This window comes from Barbus barbus (genome assembly GCF_936440315.1).
Source record: "Barbus barbus genome assembly, chromosome: 37".
NCBI lineage: Eukaryota > Metazoa > Chordata > Actinopteri > Cypriniformes > Cyprinidae > Barbus > Barbus barbus.
The window spans coordinates 6,774,893-6,797,595 of record NC_136715.1 but is presented as its reverse complement, the minus strand read 5'-3'; the positions used below and the strand labels follow the sequence as shown (position 1 = coordinate 6,797,595).

Genomic DNA, 22,703 nt, shown 5'->3' with positions numbered 1-22,703 from the left:
GTGCATGCACGCAGAGTGAGAGTGCAGAGAAGTCGGAGATGCTATCGGTTTAGTGAGTTAATGACGCGGATTCAACGAGCACTTTCTAAATGAAGATGACGTGTGGCAAAAAAAAATGAAAAGACTGCAGTGAGTTAGAAATTAAATGGGAATCGCATCAGTTGTCGGTCATCTCAGGGACACTGATGGTATGATAATATCGCTCTTTAATTATATGAAGTTCTGATTATCACATGAATCTGTGTTATTCCATTATTACAATGCACAATACGAAGGAGAACAGTAATTTGTGTTATGCTATAAATATTATTTAAGTGTATGATGTAAAATTTTCGTTTATTCATAAGAAACGTGACAAAACTGCATATATCACGTGTTTGGTTGTGAAGCATTATGATGTTATGCTTGAATAAGAAGAGAAAGTAAGGAAAGTTGTAAAATTGAAACAATAGTATGTGTAAAGTTTATGCAAATTGTATTGTGTTCACATTTAATTAGAAATAATGATGTATCCATTTATTTGTTTATTTTTATTTTTTCATTTAAGTTTATCAACCTAGGTGAATCTACTTACCTACTTGAGCCAAATACAACAGTTGAAAAGTGATTCTGGAGTTGTTCCCTGTGTCTTGGCTGATGCTTTTTTTCCGAGTTGGAAGCAGAAGTTGATGTGCAAAATTCCCAGTTAACTCGATACTACTAAAGTTCTTCACTTAGGAGCGTGAGTGATATTTTTCTTTGTATTGTGTTGTTGACGAACATTAAAGACACAGACAGCATGTTTGGGCATAAAAAGTTCTACAAAGTTTCACATCTCAAAGTCCACTCCAAAGAGACATATTTCGTTTAAAAAAAAATCTATTTTCAAGAACTACAACGAACGGCTCGTTTGGACTACAAAGTTTGCACGTTTCAAAATCAAAACCCGGTGCGGGTGTTTTTATATCATTGTATTTCTGATGGTTTTCAGAAAATTTTTGGATGTCATTTTCATTTCATATTGCATGTAATGTCAGATAAAGCAGCGTTTGTGAGCGGAGCTCTGCTTTGTGTACAGCGTTACCGGGAAACCTCGAGCTCTCCCGCTCTAACAGCGCCTGCCGCTGGCACTATGGTATAAATAAATTCAACTGTATAACAGTTTCACTGCAATTCATGTTATAATGTTAGAATTAAAGAACAATAAACATAATACATATTACCGTTGCACTTATCTGTACATAGTAAATGCAGTTATTTATAAGCCGTTGTTGACATCATATCTAAAACGTGATTTAACCAAAAAACAACAACAATAACGTTACCACTTTAATATGTCTCGCAATATCTGAGCGTGCAAAGGTTCTGTGCGATCCTCTTGTTCAATATTCTCGAGGTCTGAATTGCTGCTTTGGCAAGGGGCGGGGCAGTACTGAAACACCGTCTAAGTTGTTCGCCAATCACATCGCACTGGGACAGCTAACCAATCACAACACGTTTCGTTTTTTGGAAGGCGGGCCTTCATCAAACCCAGAAGTAATCGATTTTCGAACCACCAAGCATGAGAGCATGTTCTAGTACACCCCCAAAACAAAATCAATATTTTGTAAAAGAGCATAATAGGACCCCTTTAAGAACGAACGCCAAATGGATTGCAACTCACCTCCACTTCCCACAGTGCTTTGCTGCTGGTGGCAGAGGTGGCCGACTGGCGGCCGGTGGTTCGCAGGAACACATATTGCTTCTTCCTGTGTTCATCACAAGTGAGAAATTTCTCCTGCTCTGCATGAAACAGCCGAACCACATCACCCTTAGCAACCAGAAAGAAGGAATTAGCAACATCACATTCTGAAAACTAGAAGCCTAGAACCATCAACAACAACTACTCCAGGAACTCAAACCATATTTCACATGTATGTGTGAAGCACCTACCCCTTTAAGAATGATTTCCTTGTTGTCACTCCATTTCATAAATAAAACAATCTTCCAGCTAGTGTTGCAGTTCACTGAGTTCACCTGAGGAGAACGGAGAAAAAAAAAGGGGAGGAGGGGGCGTCATAAGATAAACTATGTTGGGTTTTTTTTAGCATTAGCACTTACTTAAAACAATGATTCACAATCCAGAGATATTCTGGCAGAGAAAGTGGCTCTTAAATTAGTGTTATCAGAGCATAATTGCCTTCACACTACCACTGGGTTCTAATTGAGTGGACAGTAATTCCAGTTTTATGCAGCAAAAGCTCATTTACAGACATTATGTTTCCATTGAGAGCAGAACTGCATTAATAGTGTTATTTACATACATGCAAAGTACATGGTGTAATGCACATCAACACAAAAGGATAAAACTGAAAGAAAAAGCAGATTTACCTCGTTGCAGCCAGGATTGTCCACCAGCTGATGGGTGCTGGCATGTAGAGGCTGTCCTGCGTTTACGGGATTCAGAACCACTTTATCTCCAATCACAACCTAAAAGAGAAAAAAAGCTCAATTAAAAGATATTTTGTGAAGAAATTGTTCATGGTTGGTCCAAAAGCAAAACCAAGAATGGCAGGCATCATCATTTTTATGTGACTTGCATGAAAGTGACTGTCATGTCAACAACTTTTACTTCTAGGGTACAAATTTATCAGAAGTATAACCAGGAAAACAAATAGATAAGCAATCAAACAAGTAAATAAATAGAATAGATTTGAATGCAATTCAAATGATTTATTTAATATAATATATAAGTCACACACAAGCATAGACAATATGATGCAACCCTCTTTTTTGCAATTAACAAAAAATGTAAAAAAAAAAAAATTTAAATTAAAAAAAAAAAAAGTCAGACAGAACATTCAACGCAATTAGAAAATATAATAAAAACATGTATAAGATATAATGTATAAAAACAAGGATAAGATACTATGTATTATTATTATTCATTAATCATTTATTATTATTATTATTATTATTATTACTGTTATTATCTATTAATACTTGATTACAGTTATTTATTATTTATTTTTATGGTCGTTTATGAATACATATAATTTAATACATTTAATAACTAACATATTAATATTAAAAACGTTTATTTTTTAACTTTGTCACAACTAAATGCACGTTTTTCTACCACCCTAACCTAGAAGATATTGAAACTCCAAATGTATAACTTTATAACTAAATGCCATGCAAAGTACAAAATACAAAAGTACAAATACAACAGATATTTATATTCTATACTGCAATCTACTAAGTTCAAAGGAGAATTCCTAATATATTCAGATCTGCCCATTTAGAACATTTCACTAACTGTTTTTGAATTGTATAGCTAAAGGAAATCAAATTTAAGTTGATCTCTTGTAATGCTTTAGTTTTGCAGTTATTTATATCCCACAAGACCAGGTTCAGTTCTGTTCAGTGGCGTAGCGTCTGGGCATGCAAGGTATGCAGGTGCATATGGGCCCGGGCAGATTGGGGGCCCGCCGAGCCGAGGGGGAACTTTTAATTGAAACAAAGGAATGAATATAGAGCCCTGCACGGGCCCAGCCCTTGTCTGACAGCTTATCAGAATTCTCCGCCTGAGTCCGACCCGAGCCCGTGTCTTTTTTCTCTCTCTTCCCCTTCACACAGCTGCTGTTGCAGCCATTGAAAAAAACTTAAGTTTTGGTTCTTAATGGCAAAGTGGTTATATTTAGTTTAGTTTCTTGATTAAGTTCATTTAGAATCATGATTGGAACATTTTATGTTTGTTAAATTTAAGGTGTATTTTTTTTTTTAGACATTTATTTCACAACATAAATTAAAAAATTTAAGATAAATGTGTGATAAATATAAAATCGTTTGCTTCAAAAGAATGCTTAGTTTGGCTCATTATTATTAATTATTATTATTATTATTATTACTAAAAAGGCTATAGCCTACAATAAAACAGTACAATCACAAATTCACTTAGGCCTATATTAAACTTTGAACTTTTATTAACAATATGAATAAGGGAAATATGTTTTACCCGCATTGTAACAAATAAATAAACGGTCTTTGGATTTCCCCTTTATTTAAAACGATCGTGGTTTGGGGTTCATTATTAGCCTATTAATTAAAACACATCAGCCATAAAATAGTACAATGGCAAGTACTGAATAAGACAGATATAGCCTACTTGCGTTGTATAAGGTCTTTTCTCTCTTTTAAAACAAATGCATTGTGATTCATTGTTGCAGTTATTTTTTTTTTCTTTATGAAAACATCAACAATAAAGACAATCTTATATTAAACAAATAAATGAAACTTTTATTACCAAAAGTTGCGCTTTTAGATCATAGTGTCTTGCATCACTTTTTCATCATTTTTTCATATGGTACCTGGGCTGACTTGCTACGCCACTGGTTCTGTTTCAAAGTATTGCTGTGGCTTTCCGTGAGGAAGGCTCAGTGACCGCGATGCTCTCCCACAGAGGCCATGTGGCATTAGCAGGGGAATTCAATGCTGTGAGCTCTGACATCATGTAACGGTCAGTGGAAGCTTATGTAAAAACACTCTTTACCCCAGAGATCAGCAGCGGATGACACCCCATACAACAACATCTAATGGAGCACAAGGAGACTGTTTTATGTCTGGTTCTGTTAAGATTGCATCTTTTCCAGATGTTAAAAAGCTGTAAGCATTTAGAGCCCCCAGAGCACATCTGACATCCAAGTTCGATTTACTTAGCTCCAAATTCAGCCTTACACCAAGGAATTGCACTCGAGTCTGCTTGAAAACAAACGTAGGGTAATAAACTTATTTAATTTGGCCCAATTTGCAAGACAACACTTCTCATTGCTGCTTGCCTCTGCAGAAACGGCCTTTGACCAGCAACTATCACAATATAATATACACTACATACTTCTTATATATACACTATAAACTCAACATAAAAGCTGTGCAAGAAAAAGGTATTACAATTTCCACAAAAAATTTAGCATCACAATTCTTTTCAACATTGATGATAAGAAGAAGAAATGTTTCATGAGCATCAAATCGGCATATTAGAATGATTTCTGAGGGATCATGTGACACTGAAGACTGGAGTAATGATGCTTTGTATCAGGGGAATAAATTACATTTTAAAATATATTAAAATAGAAAACCGTTCATTTAAATTGTAATAATATTACCCTATTTTTTTGTTTTTCAAAAATAAATGCAGCCTTGTTAGGCTGAAAGAGACTTTTACAAAGCAGTTTAAAATATTTACCAACCCTAAACTTTTTATCTACATATTGTACAAGGATGTTAAGATTTGTGACGCTGGAGCACAAAACCACTCCTAAGTCGCTGGGGTATATTTGTAGCAATAGCCAAAAATACACTGTATGGGTCAAAATTATTCAATTTTTCTTTTATGCCAAAAATCATTAGGATATTAAGTAAAGATCATGTTCCAGAGAAGATATTTTGTAAATTTCCTTCCGTAAATATATCAAAACTTCATTTTTGATTAGTAATATGCATTGCTAAGAACTTCATTTGGACAACTTTAAAGAAGATTTTCAAATAGTTGTATCTCGGCCAAATATTGTCCAATCCTAACAAACCATACATCAATGGAAAGCTTATTTATTCAGCTCTCAGATCACGTATAACTCTCAATTTCAAACAATTGACCCTTATGACTGGTTTTGTGGTCCAGGGTCACATATGAGTAGTTAAAATATAATTAAGAAAACATTAATAAAGCCAATGCAAACTAGAGCCTACTAGAATTGTCATCACACTATAATGGTAAATATGGCACTACGGTTGGAAGGAGAGTACAATTTCAAAACAAATCTGTTTAAATGGTGTATGTTTTAACTCACACTGTCTCCTATGGAGCGGAGTTTGTAAAAGGGCTGGATGTAAAACCAGGAGCCTTCATTTCCAGCAGAGTCCAGCGTCACACGCATGGCGTTCTTCTCCAGCAAAGCAGGCAGCCGTTTATTCACAGTAAGGTACTTATTGCTTTTTAGATGCAACAGCTGTGAAATGGAAAAAACAAAAACGTCTGATTTTAATAAAGCAAAGAACAATATATAGCAAAGCTGGTATACCTGTTAAAACCGCATGAAGATACTCAAGGTCACATGGCACAGTCTAATATTATAATAAATTATGTAGAACAATTATAAATGCAAGCTCAATGACACAGAAACTAAAATGACACTGAACAATGGATTTCTGTCCAGCCAAGACCTCAGTGGAACAGTGAGATCCCTCTGCCTCCCATCTGCCTGCTGGCTGACCTACCTGAATAACATTTCCGTACTGTATCACCGTTCCCAGCAGTTTCCGGTTTTCTGATTCATTCTGTTTCTTCTCTAGATCAGCAGCATGCTGAAAAACAGAGGTGAAAATGCAGATTAAAATGCTTACAAATACTGTATATAGATCATTTAAATAAAAGAAAAGTCTAGACAAGATTTAAACGAACAATTATTTGATTATATATATATAAAATGAGCTTGAATGTCAAAATTTAATTAAACATTCTATTCCATGCTGCATAAAAAGAGGTATGGAAACTTAAGTCGTGACGTATTGTCAAGTATGGTGACCCATACTCGAAATTGGTGCTCTGCGTTTAACCCATCCAAGTGCACACACACACACACACACACACACACCGTGAACACACACCCGGAGCAGTGGGCAGCCATGCTGCGGCGCCCGGGGAGCAATTGGGGGTTCGGTGCCTTGCTCAAGGGCACCTCAGTCGTGGTATTGAGGGTGGAGAGAGCGCTGTACATTCACTCCCCCCACCTACAATCCCTGCCGGCCGGGGACTCGAACCCGCAACCTTTCGATTACGAGTCCGACTCTCTAACCATTAGGCCACGACTTCCACCAGGGTATAAAAAAATAGAATGTAATTTTCACAATTCCAATGTTTTTCCTCGTAGTCAAAAGTTTATATCTCACAATTGATCTATTGGTAAGCCCCACCCCCCTTAGTTACTGTCGGCAAACAAAAAGAGTTGCTAACTGTCTTACAATGACAGCTGTCAGTGTGAAAACCTTGTCCCTATATCTTTTTGATAAATTTTGGACACAGAAGGACCACCATTCAAGTGGTACTTAAATATGCCATGGAGGGATATATAAAAGATTTAAAAATAAATATTGTAGCTGTCAATTTGGAAGCGAGGGTTTACAGATCACAATGCAAGCGGGAGAAGTCTCACATTACATTCGTAATGATTGCAGATGAAAAAATCCTGGATCAACACTTCATTGGGATTGGGGGTGAATGCTTAGGGACATTTTGCTCTGTTTTGTTTGGGTTTAGTAAATAGAATAAAATAAATTATATTGCGTATCCTCTCAGGATACGCGGATTCAGTGTTACAAGTACCCCAGGCACTTCGTTTTTCCATTTTTGAAGCATAAACCCCATAAAATGGATGTGAGCTTCAGATCTTCTAATGTTTCTCTATGGCGCTGAGACCTAAAGATGTCCGAGTTCCGCTCCCCGTGCAACTGATACTCGACTGCCATTGGCTAGCCTGCGTTCAAGGGGAGGGGCTTACTGATAGGTTTGACAGATTGCAAGTCATACTCACAACTGCAAGATTACATATTACAATTACAAAGAATTACAACTTTACTTCTCACAATTCTGCTTTTTGTCCACCACAGAATTAATAACTGTGAATTTATATCTCACAATTCTGAGATTCACAGAATTCAAGGAAAACAAGTAATTATGAGATACAAATTCAGAATTGGTAGAAAAAAAAGTCAATATTGCATGACAAAAAGTCGCTAATTATTATTTTATTTTTTATCAGATTGTAGAAACAAGCTTCCATAGAGAAGGCATAAGCCTGAAATGTTACGTATTGAACTCACATGTAATTTGTTGAGTAGTACAGTGTCTGTGGTGCTGTTTCCACCAGGTTTTGCTGCTTTCCAGAACTGTTTCTGGGCTGAGTACCTGTTCATTGGACACAACTTGAACAGACAGTCTGAAAGAAAAAACACAAAAAACACCTTAAGAGAAGTTCAAACAAATATGTTCACCTGCCTGTAGGAGCCTTTACACTGTGCATACATGAATTAGAGTTGTTGTTTTTCTTCTTCAATTTTAAGTATGTACACCCACAGTCCCATCAGCAAGGCTCAAGTATCACTTTATCAACACCAAACCAGAAATGTGCTCTTTTTACTGTATTACTATAAAGCATTGAGCATTATCATTAATATTATTTTAAAATATATTTGTTTGTATTCTTTCCATAAAATTAACTGATGAAAAATTGTCCTTTTAATATATTATTAATCCTCTTTGAGATGTTTATCAGAAAATAAAAAATCTTTCCCCAGAAACTGCTTCAGTACCTTTGTTGGGAATCACTGGACTAACACCAAACAAAAACGGCCACACATCCATCAGTACTGAATCACCAAGGCATATTTAGCCATTTTTAGAAAAGATACAAGCAGGTTAATCTCAGAGACATTGTGACCCATTTAATTGTACCCTTTATTATTTTATGAAATCATGAGGGCATCTGTGACTGCAAGCACAACTGACTAGAACAATTCATTTAGTCTCCAAAGAAGAACACAAGAGGATTCAAGTTTGACTCATTTCGGGTCACTTTGCCAGGATAACTCTAGAAATGAGCCATTTGAATCTGTCCAGTGAAACACAGTTGATAAAATTAAAATAATAATTATAAAATAAATCTATATATTTCAGCCAATTGCCAATACCCAAGCAAAGAATTCATCATTTTAAGCTGTTCAGAATTTAAAATATTTAATGAAAAAAATAAAATGTTAAAATGGTAAGATAAATCTAATTTGTGTCCCATGTTAAATTAACTAAATGGTAAGAATTGTATAACCATTTTTATTCATAAACATAAAATGATGCCCCTTTTTACAAGATGTAATATTGGTCTTGGGTGTCCTTACAATGTGTCTGAAGTTTCAGCCCAAAATACATATAACAGATAATTCATTATAACAGCTGGAAAATGTTTTTTTTTGGGGGGTGTGTCTAAAAAAGAGCTGACTTGGTTTAAAGGGGATTAAAAAAATCAGGATTGGATGGATTTTTATCATTGTAGGGTGGTTGTGTTCACACAGTGTCAACGTAAAAGTGTAAAAGTGGATTTTGCATAATAGGTGCCCTTTAAACTGAATCAGAATTTTTAGTAATTTCACTAAACATGCCACTGTTTGTGCTACAGTCATGAATGATCCCTCAAATCATTATATTACTTTAGGGTGATAAAAAGGGCTCTTTCAGTATTTTCAGGCAAGAAGCATCAAGCCAAAACCATAAAAAAAAAAACTAGAAACCACCCAGAACTCACTTTCTCTCATTACTCACATCACAGTAGTAACAAAAGCTGTTGTAACTATGGTATTCTGGCAGAACGTATGGTTACCGTGGTATATTTTTGTAAGCTACAGCAAGGCTAAGCCAGCAAGCTATGAATGTTCTCACAATTTTATACAATACAGTGTTTAATGCACTTGCAATGCCACAATACATTTAAAATTATAATAGCAATAATTACTATTACAAATTAAATTATAATATATATCTGTATTTAATATTTATTTAAAAAATTGACAGGTGAAGTGAATTACAAACATCCCTTGCTTTGGGAAAGCACTTCATCACACATATAAACTTTGAGGATCAGATATCATGATGTTAACCAGCAGGTTATTCTCCTTGAGAACCAGTTACACTCTTATCTTATCATGATAGGACAGGACTGCACTGAGGGCCAGGTACAGTGAGTAGAAGGAAGGAAAGAGTAACAGGAAGGGAGGGAAGACACGCAAGAGGACATGATTAAGTGTGACGGGTAAAAATAGCACTACGTTCGCAGAGCGCACTGAGAAATGCGGCCAACACTAACGCTAGCGCTCAGGGATTAGCAGCCAGGGAACTAGGGGTGGAGGGGGAGAAACACCCCTAGTGAAGGATGGGAGGTGGAAGAGAGAGGAGCATGTGAGGGGAAAGTGGGACAGAGGATGGCGATGAGAAGAGGACTGGAAGGAATGATGGAAGAGAAATGTAGGTTGATGGTGCCGAGGGGCAATACTGGGTCAACCTCAGAGATGAGAGGCAGTTAGCATGCTAAACCACAGAGAGACAGTCACACCACACCAACACAAACACTACAGGCTGTCAAACAGTTATAGACACAAACTCAAAGAAATACACAATTTTAAAAGAAAACTCTATAGTTTTAATCAATCCAGAAAGTTCAATATGGGACAACCATAGCAAAAAAGACCATTTTGTTGATATGGAACAAAGAGTTTACACCTAAATTTGAGACGTGGCTTAAAGAGTTCAGTAATGTGTTACATATGGAAAAGATTAGATACGAGATTGTGGGTAAACCAAAGAGATTCGTACAGATTTGGAAGTCCATCTTTGAATATTTGGAAGGTGACCAATGATAACTGAATTTAACCAAGTGGTGTGATTAATTTAATAAAACACAGTATTTTATTTTTCCATAACTGAGTATTTATTGGCATTGATAAGAATTTTTTTAATGATTCTCTATGTGTTTTTGTATAGGTACACAATATGAGCGGTGTATATTTATGGAGGTGTATATCTTTACCACCATCACAATTCATGAACTGCAATGCGCTGATGACTGTGCCCTCCTAGCCCTCAGCCCTACTGCAATGCAGCACACACTGGATGTTGTATGCACAGTCTACCAAGCTTGTGGCCTACAAGTTAACATCCAAAAGACAGAGATCATTGCACAGACCACGATCCCCACCCCCACACCCCCTGAATTCTACATCCATGGCACACCAGTAAAGGTTGTTCAGCACTTCTGCTACCTTGCAAGCATCCTAACTCCCACCTGCCTCATAGACAACGAGATCCAGGCACGCATAAATCTCGCCTCCTCTGCCTTCGGTAGACTTCGATCTCGAGTCTTTGTTAATAAAGATCTCCGTACCTTCACCAAAGCGGCCGTCTACCAGGCAGTCTGCATTTCCACTCTGCTGTTTGGTGCAGAAGCTTGGACTCCCTACCGCAGGCATATTCGGTGTCTCGAGGGCTTTCACATCAGATGCCTCCAGCGCATACTAGGGGTCACATGGAAAGACAAAATCCCCCACACGGACATCCTACAGCACACCAACTCCAGCAGCATTGAGACAACCCTTGCAACTGCGATGGCTTGGACATGTTATCCGCATACCCTCCCACCGCCTACCCCGGCAGGTTCTCTATGGGCAGATATATGCAGCTAACAGGAGACCTGGGGGTCAGAAGCGTCGCTATAAGGACCATCTTAAGGGGATCCTGAAAAGCTGCGGCATCAACACCTGGAAACAACAGCCGCCAACCAGCAGGCATGGAGTTCTGCATGCGATCTGGGGGTCCAACAGATCGAATTACAGCGCGCCCAACAAAGAACTGTGCTACATCAGCGCAGACACCAACGCACACAGCCACAACCACATCCATCCCCAGACTCAGCACTCACATATCCCGACTGTGGCAGGACATGTGGCTCCTGGATTGGGCTTTACAGCCACCTTCAATGGCACCGCCGACAGCAGCAGCTGTCTCAACATTCCAACAACGCATTCTAGAAGTGACGTCATCTTTGTAATCGATGGACTGCATAAGAGAATATCTTTACTACATGTGGGTGTATATATATTTATATGCATATATGTATCATTATGTATGATATATGATATATGTATCATACCAAGTCGATAACAATATTACTTAAAGGGGTGGTTGACTGACTTTTTCTAGGCTTGATTGTGTTTATGGGGTGCAGTCAAACGTGTTCATTCTTAGTTTTTTTAAAACATAATTGTACATAATTTAACTTAATTCCACACCTCTCTGATCCTTCACTGATAAACGCCCCGATTATTTCCTGGTTTTATGAAGCCCCTCCCTCAGAAATATGTGATGGGCTCAGATTGGTTAGCCGGCCCAGTGTGTTGTGATAGGCTAAACCGCCTCTACTGCGTGTCTGAACGTCCCGCCCCTCACCTCAGCAGCATGTGCTCCGGTTGTATTGAAAACAATGGTGTCGTCTATATTGCTTAGCAATTTGAGCCCGAATGAGACGCAGAGGATATTAGTGAAAAGGATCGTGCAGAACATGTGCAAGCACGGCTTTTAATGGTATGGTTTTTGTTTGTTATTGGTTCATACTTTTAGATGCGCTGTTATTAATAAGTGCTTCTGCTTCTGTTAGCTTTTAATGTATGGTTTTATCCTGATTAAAGCTTTAATACAGCACAGCAACCGCACGTGCTTCCATGTATAATGCTTCTCATAGCTATGTGAAAATAAGTGTATAATTGGAACAGTTTGTTGGAGCTGAGCTGATGATCTGAATATGAGAGAGAGAGAGAGAGAGAGAGAGAGAGAGAGAGAGAGAGAGAGAGAGATGCAGAGCATGTGCAGAGCAGGGCGACACAAGGAACAGTATTAAGAACCGCTGCTTTAAAACATGATTTTGAAACTTGTGAATCCATTAGAATCATTAGAAGACAGAATTGCGATTCATACATGAATAGATTTTTACGTCCACCCCTAGTTTTCTCTTCCTCTTCTCTAGAGCAGCGCAGCATGGCCTCGCCCCCTTCGTTGCGTGTTCCCGGGGGCGGGGTTTATCTGGGTCAGTGACGTATCGGACCCGGGAAGTAGTTTGTTGTAGTCACTTACCAGTCGTTTTTGTAGGCATTAAAGGGGACCTATTATGCAAAAATCACTTTTATAAGATGTTTGAACACAGTTGTGTGGCTGCAGTGTGTGAAAACAACCAGCCTATAATGTTAAAAATCCACTCACTCACTTTTTAATAAAACCAATAAATCATGAAATCATAAATCATGTCTCTCCAAACCAGCGGTTTCAGATTCTCCCTCTGTTCACGTCACCGAGGGGAAAAAGTCCCGCCCATTTGTGACGCTCTCTGCCCTATTAGCATAAATACAACCCTGAGTGAGAAGATGCGTCTGCAATTACTGGAGATATATACAATATCAGCGCCAAAGAGGCTTTACAAGTGTTGTCTTTGGGATGCACTAATGAACATAGGAGTCTTCATAATCTCTCCCCATCTGAGCTGAGGACACTATGGTTAAATTTCATTTTCAAAGGAAATAGTCCCCTAAATGTTTAAGAATCAATACCAACGCTTCGTGCGCGAACGTCAGCACCAGACAAAGTAAGTATCACGCGTTTATTTTCCAAATTGCCTTTCTAATATATCCAACACAATAAATAAATAATTTTAATAAAGTTCAAATTGTTTTCAGTTTACACATCTGTTAGGCTACATTTACATTAGTGCGTGTTCATTTTAAAACACATCACCACTTCTAGGTTGTTAAAGACTTCAAGAAATTTAAAATCTTCATCCACTTTCATAAGTGGGTGTTTTATTTTCTTTCACCATATGTTTTATTGTTATTAAATTCTGGTGTAGTATGTCTAATTATTTGAATGCATAAAAACAACTTAGTTTATTTAAATTTATTCTTAAAATAGCCAAATTAAAGGTTTTATTTTTCCTCAGAAATTCTGTGTTCTGTATCTGGTTTTCAAATGAAGACATAAAACATTAATTTAATTTCTTTAAATTATTGAAAATCAAAGTTTATTTATTTTGGCAAACAAAGGGGGTTTACTATTAAAATATAAATATGGAATAACTGTTGTGTGATAATTTCTAAAAAAAATAATAATAATAAAGTTTTAATTTTAATAGTAGCCTAGTAGTAGCAGTATGTACTGTCCGCTGAACAATAATATTTCTGCCGCAGTGTCTTCCAAGTGAAACCGAACTTTTATTTTGACGGGTTTCCGGGAATACCTTTACAGTTCTGTGTGTATATGATATGACGTTAGTTTTACTCGAATCAAGCGGTAAAATGCTCATTAATTGACTCTCACAGCAGTTCTGGAGATGTTGTTCATGTGTTTATGTCCTCATTTAGTTAGGCGGCAGAAGCTGAAATCACCGCGAGCGTCACGCGAGCTTCAGTCTGTGTATAACAAACAAACCGCGCGATATAGAGAGCAGACTGCTCCATGCGCTTTCGAAACGCTCTCGCGGATGTCAAACACTGATCTATCAGCGCCGCGCCGCTTCTAGTCAAACACACCTAGTGCTGCAGGATTATTGGCTCACTGACGGTGATAAGATTAACCCCTTAGGTATCGAAATTTGGTACCGAACGACAAGACGTTTTTCGATACTCGGTGGTATCGAGGCAATTCGGTCGGTGCCTAAAAAGTATCGAACTGATACCCAGCCCTAATTAACAGTGGAATGTTTATTTGTAAAGGCTAGCACTGCTAATGCGGAGCTTGAGCTCTTGAAGCTCCGCCCTCTTCTCCGGGAGCACCAGCTCATTTGCATTAAAGCAACATACTCAAAATCAGAGCGTTTTGGCTCATACCCTAAAAGTGGAAATTTTAACAAGCTATAAAAAATTATCTGTGGGGTGTTTTGAGCTACAATTTCACATATATGCTCTGGGGACATCAGATACTTATTTTACATCTTGTAAAAAGGGGCATAATAGGTCCCCTTTAAACTGCCAGAATTTTAAAAGATATCTCCGTTTGCATTGAACTTTCAGCGTCGTATCTTTGCAGATATCGTTTATGATCTAACAGCAACATCACACACTAACTAATGTTAAAAAAGTGAAATCGCAATCAACCACCTCTTTAAACATTAACTCCTTTATTTAATATTAAAAAACCCAACATTAGTGGCACTTGGCCTTCAAATAACACACACCTATATTCTGAATGCAAGGATTAGTTTGAATTCACTGACATGCTGACAGGCCGAAAATATTTTTTCAATCCATTAACAAACAACAATTATTTAAACAAGTAATATTAGCCAATAATGTGAATAACAAGCTGTACAGTTATGTGTGTGCGTGATCATGCGCAGCGCTCATGCTTTCAGATCTGTGTGCTTTCAGGATTTTAAAATGTTTATACTGACTTGAATACCGTAGTATCGGTTCTCGTGACATCCCTAATTTAAACTGATAATTATTTAATACGTTTAGGGTTAAAGGAATAGCTTACCCAAAAAATTTTAATTCTGTCATTAATTATTTACCCTCATGTCGTTCCAAACCCAGTAGCAACGAAACTAACACTTTCAAGGCGCAGAAATCTAAGGACATCGGTAAAACAGTCCATGTGACATCAGTGGTATAAAGATAAAGATATAAAAGATAAAAACTTTGACAGCCAATCAGAATGCATCTGACTTGAGCATTTAAAGTGGCAGACAACATTAACAGCAGTGCACACTTATAATATAGTATGTGCATGTGGATGCTAACATAGTTATGACTTTTATAGTTATCATTATAATTATCTGTGTATCCTGAAGGCCCATTCACACAAAATATAGCAAAATATAGCAAAACTGTGCCGTGAGCTGTCAAAGCACTACTCATTATGCTACAATAGTTAAAAGCAATTCAACAGGCATCTCATGTCTGTTCCAGAGCAAACAACTAGAAAACTAGAAACAGCTGTTCATGTTCACTCTCACAAACCTTTTTTTTTTCCTGTAGTAGGCTAAACCGGTCTGAGATACAATGCCCTGTCAGATACGAACAGTGTAAGCGGATCCATTTACAAAAGACACCTCGAGGCAAACAAGTTAACATACTGTAGCTAACCTTCAGCTTAAGACATTTTGATTTTGTAGAAAAAATATCTGCTTTTGTAGAAAATAGTCTATTGACCATTTTAATACCATCCATTTTAACTGAGCAACAGCATCAAACAAGAATTTATTAGCCAAACTTTCAGAGATACCAAAGTGATCAGTTTATTGTGGCCATTGCTAAAATTCACAGGATAAAAACTAAATGGCTGTTTCTTGACAGTATACTAAAATGGGCCACAGGACCCTGGGACTATGTTTGTGGCTGTGACCCAGGATCAGAAAGGAAGGGCAAACCTTTGAATGACACTGTAAGGCTCTCTGGAAACCAGGCCTTTTAAACAGCTTAAGCAGGCTATTAATACCATGAGGGATCTAAAGATTTAATGGTGGCAAGCAGAAGTACAATGAGCAAAGCCCTGCCACTACTGTTCTGCTATAGCTACCAGAAGAAAGCAGGAGAGAAAGGAGGAAAAAAAGATCCTTGTATTATTTCAGAAAAAGCTCAAGTGTTTCCCCCATTGTAGCCTTGCTCATAATAGCACTATCATAATCTAATGAAAAACAGTGTTTACAATGTACTTGTAACGCCATAATGCTGTTATCATTCAAAAAAATAATAGATAAACATTTTAAATATATAAACATATGTATGTATGTATGTATGTATGTGTGTGTGTGTGTGTGTATATATATATATATATATATATATATATATATATATATATATATATATATATATATATACACACAAATATAATAATATTATTATTATTGTTATTATTATATGTCCTGGTCAGAACAATGTGGATTTTTAAATCAATAAAATCTCAATTTAAGTACAAAATAATTAATAAAATTATATAAAAATAAACAATAAACAAATATTTTATTCAATAATTAAATTGTTATTTTGTAATTTTGATGTTAAATATTATTATTATTTTTTATTTTATACATATACCATTTTTTTAACAAATAAAGTAATTCTATATAAACAAATATTTTGTACAATACTTTTTATTTTTGTACAATTTACACTAAAAAAAATGCTTAAAATATTTATATTAATAATAATCATTGTAAACAAACATTGTTTTTGACACTGTTTATATTCTTAGCTTTGTTTTTTGGTAAGCACAGCTCATGCTGTAAGAGAAAACCAGCCGTAGACCCCAGGCCTGATGTGTGTGTCCACCTACACAGCTGTGCCTCATCAATCAAACAGGAAGTACATCAACATATGTCTGTTCAGTGGTGTGTGGCAGCAGTGTTGAGACACCGGTCCTTCGAATAAAAAAAAAATGGCACCTAATTTTAAAAAGTTATTTAATTATTTATCCCTAAAAAGGCATTTACCTCAAGTACATTTACACATTGCCCACCTTTGACTAGAGAGTTTTTGGAGCGAAGAGCAGGTGAGCTTTTCATTGACCATGACTGTATCTCTATCATCACAACACAAGACATCTATTGTTCCAGCCTTGTATCCATTTCAAGAGCCGTCCTGAAATCCTGAAATTCAGACGTTCGGTAACAAAAAAAAAAAAAAGAACCACAGTGCCTTGAAACTTATGGAAAATCAGTTTTTAAGTAACTACACAAGATACGGACTTAAAATTCTTATATATAAAATCAATTTTTAATAAAATGATATGACTAAATATTCTAATAATCATTTTTAATACATTTTTCACATGAACCTATGATGTAGAGTTTGGAAACACTACACTACTCCATACGCTACACTGAGCTACAGTCACTCAACTGAAAAGAAGGAAACAGTGCTTCCCTGTGAACAGTGCTTGTGAACCCTCAGCCACCAGCTACACTTTCAGTTCACTTTTAGTTCGACAAAAAATGTTCTACTCAATGCTTCACCACAAGCTCATAACTGTAACACCCGCAGATAGTTACGGTAAGGTTTTATGTGCATATCTGACGGAGTTCGGTGCAGCTAGTGTTATTCAAAGCCAGTCATTAAATGAGTACTTTTCCTAACATTTGCATATGGTATCAGTAATAATGTGACAGCCATCTGCTGCGTCCACAGCTGACAGGAAAGAAGAGCAGTAGTCATAATCAGAGCAAACATGACCTTGCTATATCACGAGCTCATCAAGGCACTTTGTATTTACTTAGATACATCCAATTAAGTCTCATTTCCATCAATGGCACTGCAGGATGTTTTGCCTCTGCAGCCCGAAACGTGCTTGGCTCATGTCCTGAAAGGTTCAGTGTTAATGTGCTGGATTGTGACTTTTAGGATTATATTTATTTATTTATTTTAGTATATACAGTGCATATATTAGAAGTTAGAGAACAATTTATGAACACTTGATATAATAATCAAGAAATAACTTCATTTTCATTGTTCAAAGTTTGAAGGAATTTTTGTTTTAGCTATACCATGCTAGAGTCAAGAATTAGTAGGAAGTGCACAGGCCCTTGCTTTGAATGACTTTAGCACATCTGGAGGTTCTGATAAACATTTGCATTAGGGCTGCCACTAACGAGTATTTTTATGTTGATTAATCTATCGACTAACTTTCCGATTAATCGATTAATCTAAACGATTAATTTCCCACAAAATTACCCCCAAAAAACTAATTTACTTAAAATTATTTTATTAAACCAAATTAAATCCAAATTTCTATGAAATCCTTTTTTAAAGCAAAAGTGAAGTGCAACAGAGTACAAGAAGCAAGTGTCCATCTCATAGTCCAAATCACTGAAATCAAAGTTCAGTATTATAGTGTGAGAATGACAACATATCCACATGTTCTAATTAAATTATAATCAAAAAACACTTTTTAAAGGAGTATTTACCAGAAATATTATTTACCAGAATTTATTTAGGTGAAAAATGTAAATGTGCGGTATTTCTGAATAAATACTTTTTTTTATATAAAATCAATTAATTGGAGATGCTTTTTATTATTAAAATTTAATGGAACAATTTAAATGGATTCCAGAAAATAAAGGAAAACAGAATTTGGTACAGATAAAACTGTAAAACTCAATTAATTAGACATTAATTAGCATTTTAAAAACTGAATTTGGACATTTGGAAACACTACACTACTTGCTGAATTTGGAAATATTTTTTTTGTAGTAATAAAAATGGATGTATAGTGAACAATAGCTTTTAAAATGACTTAAAATACATATATAATAGCAATGATGCAATAATAATTAGTTCAAATAAAGTATCAAAAGCAAGAAATCATATGGTTTTATTGAACAAAACTGTTAAAATACATAATGTATTATAAACAATAGAAATAATGTAGATTACGCATTACAACAAAGACATGCATGGGGCGCCCACGGCCTGATGATTATTTTTACACATTACTGTTTAATATTGACCAAGCACCATTTAATTCAAAAGTACACTTAATCTTTAATATTTGGCCATTTCTTTAGGACAGAAATGATAAACTAAAACTTCCAGTAGGTGGTGGCAATGATTAAGCCATCGAGTCATTTACTCATTCATTCAAATGGCTGATTCATTCAGGAGTGAAGTAAATGGTCATTTATGAATGGTCCATTGAATCATAAGGCTTGTTTGACTTGAAGTGGATCACCACCATCAGATCGGTCGGTGTATGGCATCAATGCTTTTCAGTTACTCTCGCGGTGCTTTTGATTTCATACACTGATCGGTCTGTACAAGCCTACTGTTCACCCAATTCATTCAAAATGTGGATTAAGAAATTAAATGCGGCTGTGTGTAGCTCGGAGACGAACAGTTCTGCTTTTCTTTATATTTTCGTTGGCAAAATTGAGCAAAACAGACAACACTGTGTCTAAAATAACACACTATTAACTTCTTATTTAATTGAACTGTTGTATAAGATCAGTATCACATTTGCACTCGTATGATATTGCTTAACTATGTGATGTAAATATGAGACAAAATCCTCAAACAGGGGCATTTTTGCCCCATATCTTGAATTTTAGGGACATTCTAACTATGTTCTCTAGGCTCCATCACGGAAATGACAGGGTTTTTATTTTTAGGTGAAATAACCCTTTAATAAATTCTGCCAGTCATTTGCTGAATTGTAGGCTAGAAATGTTCTTCAATCTTACATCTGGCAGCTTATGAAATGATCTTCATAAAAACAAACATATGAAGAATTTTGTCATTTAATTTCAGCAGACTGAAGTCATTTCGGATAAGCTCAGGGTGTCAAGTAGCAGAAGAGGGCAGACGAGAGATGTCTAGCTGATAGATGAGAAAAGCCTGAAACAGTAGCTGGGTGGAGTACAGTTAAACGAGAAGCCCCTCTTTTTGTTAGTGTATTAAGAAGCATTAATGGTTAGCATATATGGTTAGCTTACTAACAGTGTAAGGAAACTGGGTAAGGAAATACTCAGTGTGGTAACCCAGAAATCATGTTAAAAGTGACTTCTAGTTTGCCGTATTGAGTATTTCCTAATAACATCTATAAATTATAAAAATGAGAAACGAGGGGCTGAAAGCTATTTTATAATCAAAATTTACATCCAAATGTCATATAAATTTACATTAAAATCAAAACTGAAAGTTTAGCCATAAACTACCAAAGTTGTTGGGATTCAGTCAGACTTACTGAATGGAAACATCGGTTTCAGTGTCTGTACTGACCGGTATCTAACTTGTAAGCGGTTTATAGGCACCAAAACAAAATTGGGTTGTTCATATGCCACATGCTGTTTTTTACAAACTTTCTTAAAGGGAACATAGGCTATATGTTTTATCCTGACAAATGATTTTACTTATTCAGTTTCAATTGTCCAATCAAATAAAATCCACTTTCTTGGTCATATCTAGTAATTCCAAATATTCAAAAAAATGTTAAACAAACCTTATACTACATTCTTACATTATACGCTTACACTGGTCAATTGATGCTAACTACTTTATCTAGATTTATCTACTTTATCGAATTTTTTTGGAATTTGCTAGTTAATCATGAATTTGCTAGTTAATCATGAAACCCACTGATTAGCAAATAGTTAGTTTTAGTGTATAGCATAGTGCCGTTTTGTGCACGACTAAAGACTATTTGGCAATAAAGTTACAATAAAATGAGAATAAAATTTAAAGATCTACATGACAAAATCAACGTGGATATTTTAATGAACAAAATCTCATAAAATAAAATAAAACCTCCTAAATCTCAAAAAATAAAATAACATAAATGGGATTTATTAAAGAGTAATATCTCTGGAGTATTCAACATAAGAAGAAACAGGCAATCAACTATCCAACCAGCCAACTAGAGGTGTCTGACTCTCAGCTTTATCCATCAGTCACTATAAAAACACAACGCCTGTCCATCAAAATCAGTCACGCTGAAGCCATAGTATTGGACAATTCCGCTTCCCATCCATCTGGGTTTAACGAAGCTGACAAAAATATACATACAGGCACACATGGATATGCTAAGATACACACAATAAACTCCAGAACAAACGCCAACACACACAGCCATACTAAACAAGCTGACAAAGACCCATCCATCTGCCACATTCACTTATCCTCATGAACAACCAGAGTGTCAGAGCGACTGATCCGCTGTTTGGAGAATCACATAGCTGCTTCTAGAAATCAAAATAACACTAAGCCTTCAGCAAAAACATTTGGTTATGTGCCATAGTTAATGAATACACAAAAACAAATGACAAGACTAAACCAAAAGCACCATCTATATAAATAACCACCAGTTGACTGACACACTCAGTATCATACACTGACACAAGATGTGCTCCCAGAGGGGTAAAGAGAGAAGGAGGTCGATTTTCAATTCAGTGACCTTCAATTAGGTAAATAAATCTATTTCAGGCAATCAGATCATTTCACAAGTTTGGAGGTCTGGAGCCCCTGCTGTTTTATTAGCGTGTGTGACAGACACAGAGACAGCACCAGGCCTGCTATAGTCCGGTCAGGGTCATTTATTTTTTTGAAGAAATATTTAATTGAAGCAAGGACTAAAATTATCAATAGTGACAATAAAGACTTTAACACTGTGGAGAAAAAAAAAAATCAGTTTCCACAAAAAGATTCAGCAGCACAACTGTTTACAACGCTGATAATAAGAAGAAATGTTTCTTGATCACAAAATCAGAAAAAAAGTTTTATTTTGATAGTCCACTTTAGTCATTCTACTAACAGTAAGTAACTTTGCAACTACATGTCAACTTGCAGACATTAGAGTATTAGTAGACTGTCTGCTTAATATCTTCTAACACTTTATTTTGATGGATCCACAACATACTGTTTTATTGCAATTATGAGGAATATAAATGGCTTCAAAAATGCAAGGATTGCAAAGAAAAAGGGTTCTACAGGGCTCCAAACTGCGACTAAAATGGTCGCATTTGCGACCAAAAATATTAATTTGCGAGTGAAGTTTTTGCTGAGGTCGCCACTGGCGACTATATATAATTTGCATGAAAGGACTTTTTTCCCGATTGTTTTGCGCTCACATCTTTTGTTATGTTCACGTATTAAACTTACATAAGACGATGCGCATCAAAGTTTTACTGAAAAGAGTTTCAAACAGTCCTCGTCTCTGCCGCACACAGTCTGCTGAACGCAGTGAGAGAGACCTGAAAGGGCCTGTTTACACCTGCTCACTTCATGCATTTTCTCTGATCGGATATCTATATGATTTGTTAAAACGTTTCCCCATTTACACATGGCCACATAAATGTGTCTTCGCAAAACGGATATAAATCCGTTCTTCAATTCCCGCTTCATATGCAAATAAAACGGAGTTCACGTCAATGAAAGCAATGGATAATTTTATTAATTATCAGCTAATTTCAATATCAAGAGAGCGCGCGGCATCAGCACTGGAAAGATAGGCTAGTCTCGCTACTTTTAATGAAGAAGATTGTGTGTTGAGCGTCTGCGACTTACTTTCAGGTTCATTCAGTTTGCGCGTCGCTTGCTGAAGAAATACTCCGCTACTCATCCGCGGTGATGCTTGTTGCATTGCGCTGTCATATCTGACTATAACATGCCATATAGCC

The 22,703-nt window shown here is 36.2% G+C and overlaps 1 protein-coding gene across 1 annotated transcript in view; it reads right to left on the bottom strand.

Annotated features, from left to right (window-relative positions):
• LOC306857010 (inositol 1,4,5-trisphosphate-gated calcium channel ITPR1-like) overlaps positions 1–22,703 on the bottom strand; it is a 132,872-nt gene that overhangs the window by 99,642 nt on the left and 10,527 nt on the right. The window contains exons 4-9 of the mRNA XM_079396627.1: positions 7,837–7,952; positions 6,235–6,321; positions 5,808–5,966; positions 2,350–2,448; positions 1,912–1,995; positions 1,643–1,789 (exon numbers count right to left, since the gene is read on the bottom strand). Of these exons, the coding sequence (XP_079252753.1) occupies positions 1,643–1,789; positions 1,912–1,995; positions 2,350–2,448; positions 5,808–5,966; positions 6,235–6,321; positions 7,837–7,952 (692 nt within the window). The remainder of the gene's footprint in view (positions 1–1,642; positions 1,790–1,911; positions 1,996–2,349; positions 2,449–5,807; positions 5,967–6,234; positions 6,322–7,836; positions 7,953–22,703) is intronic.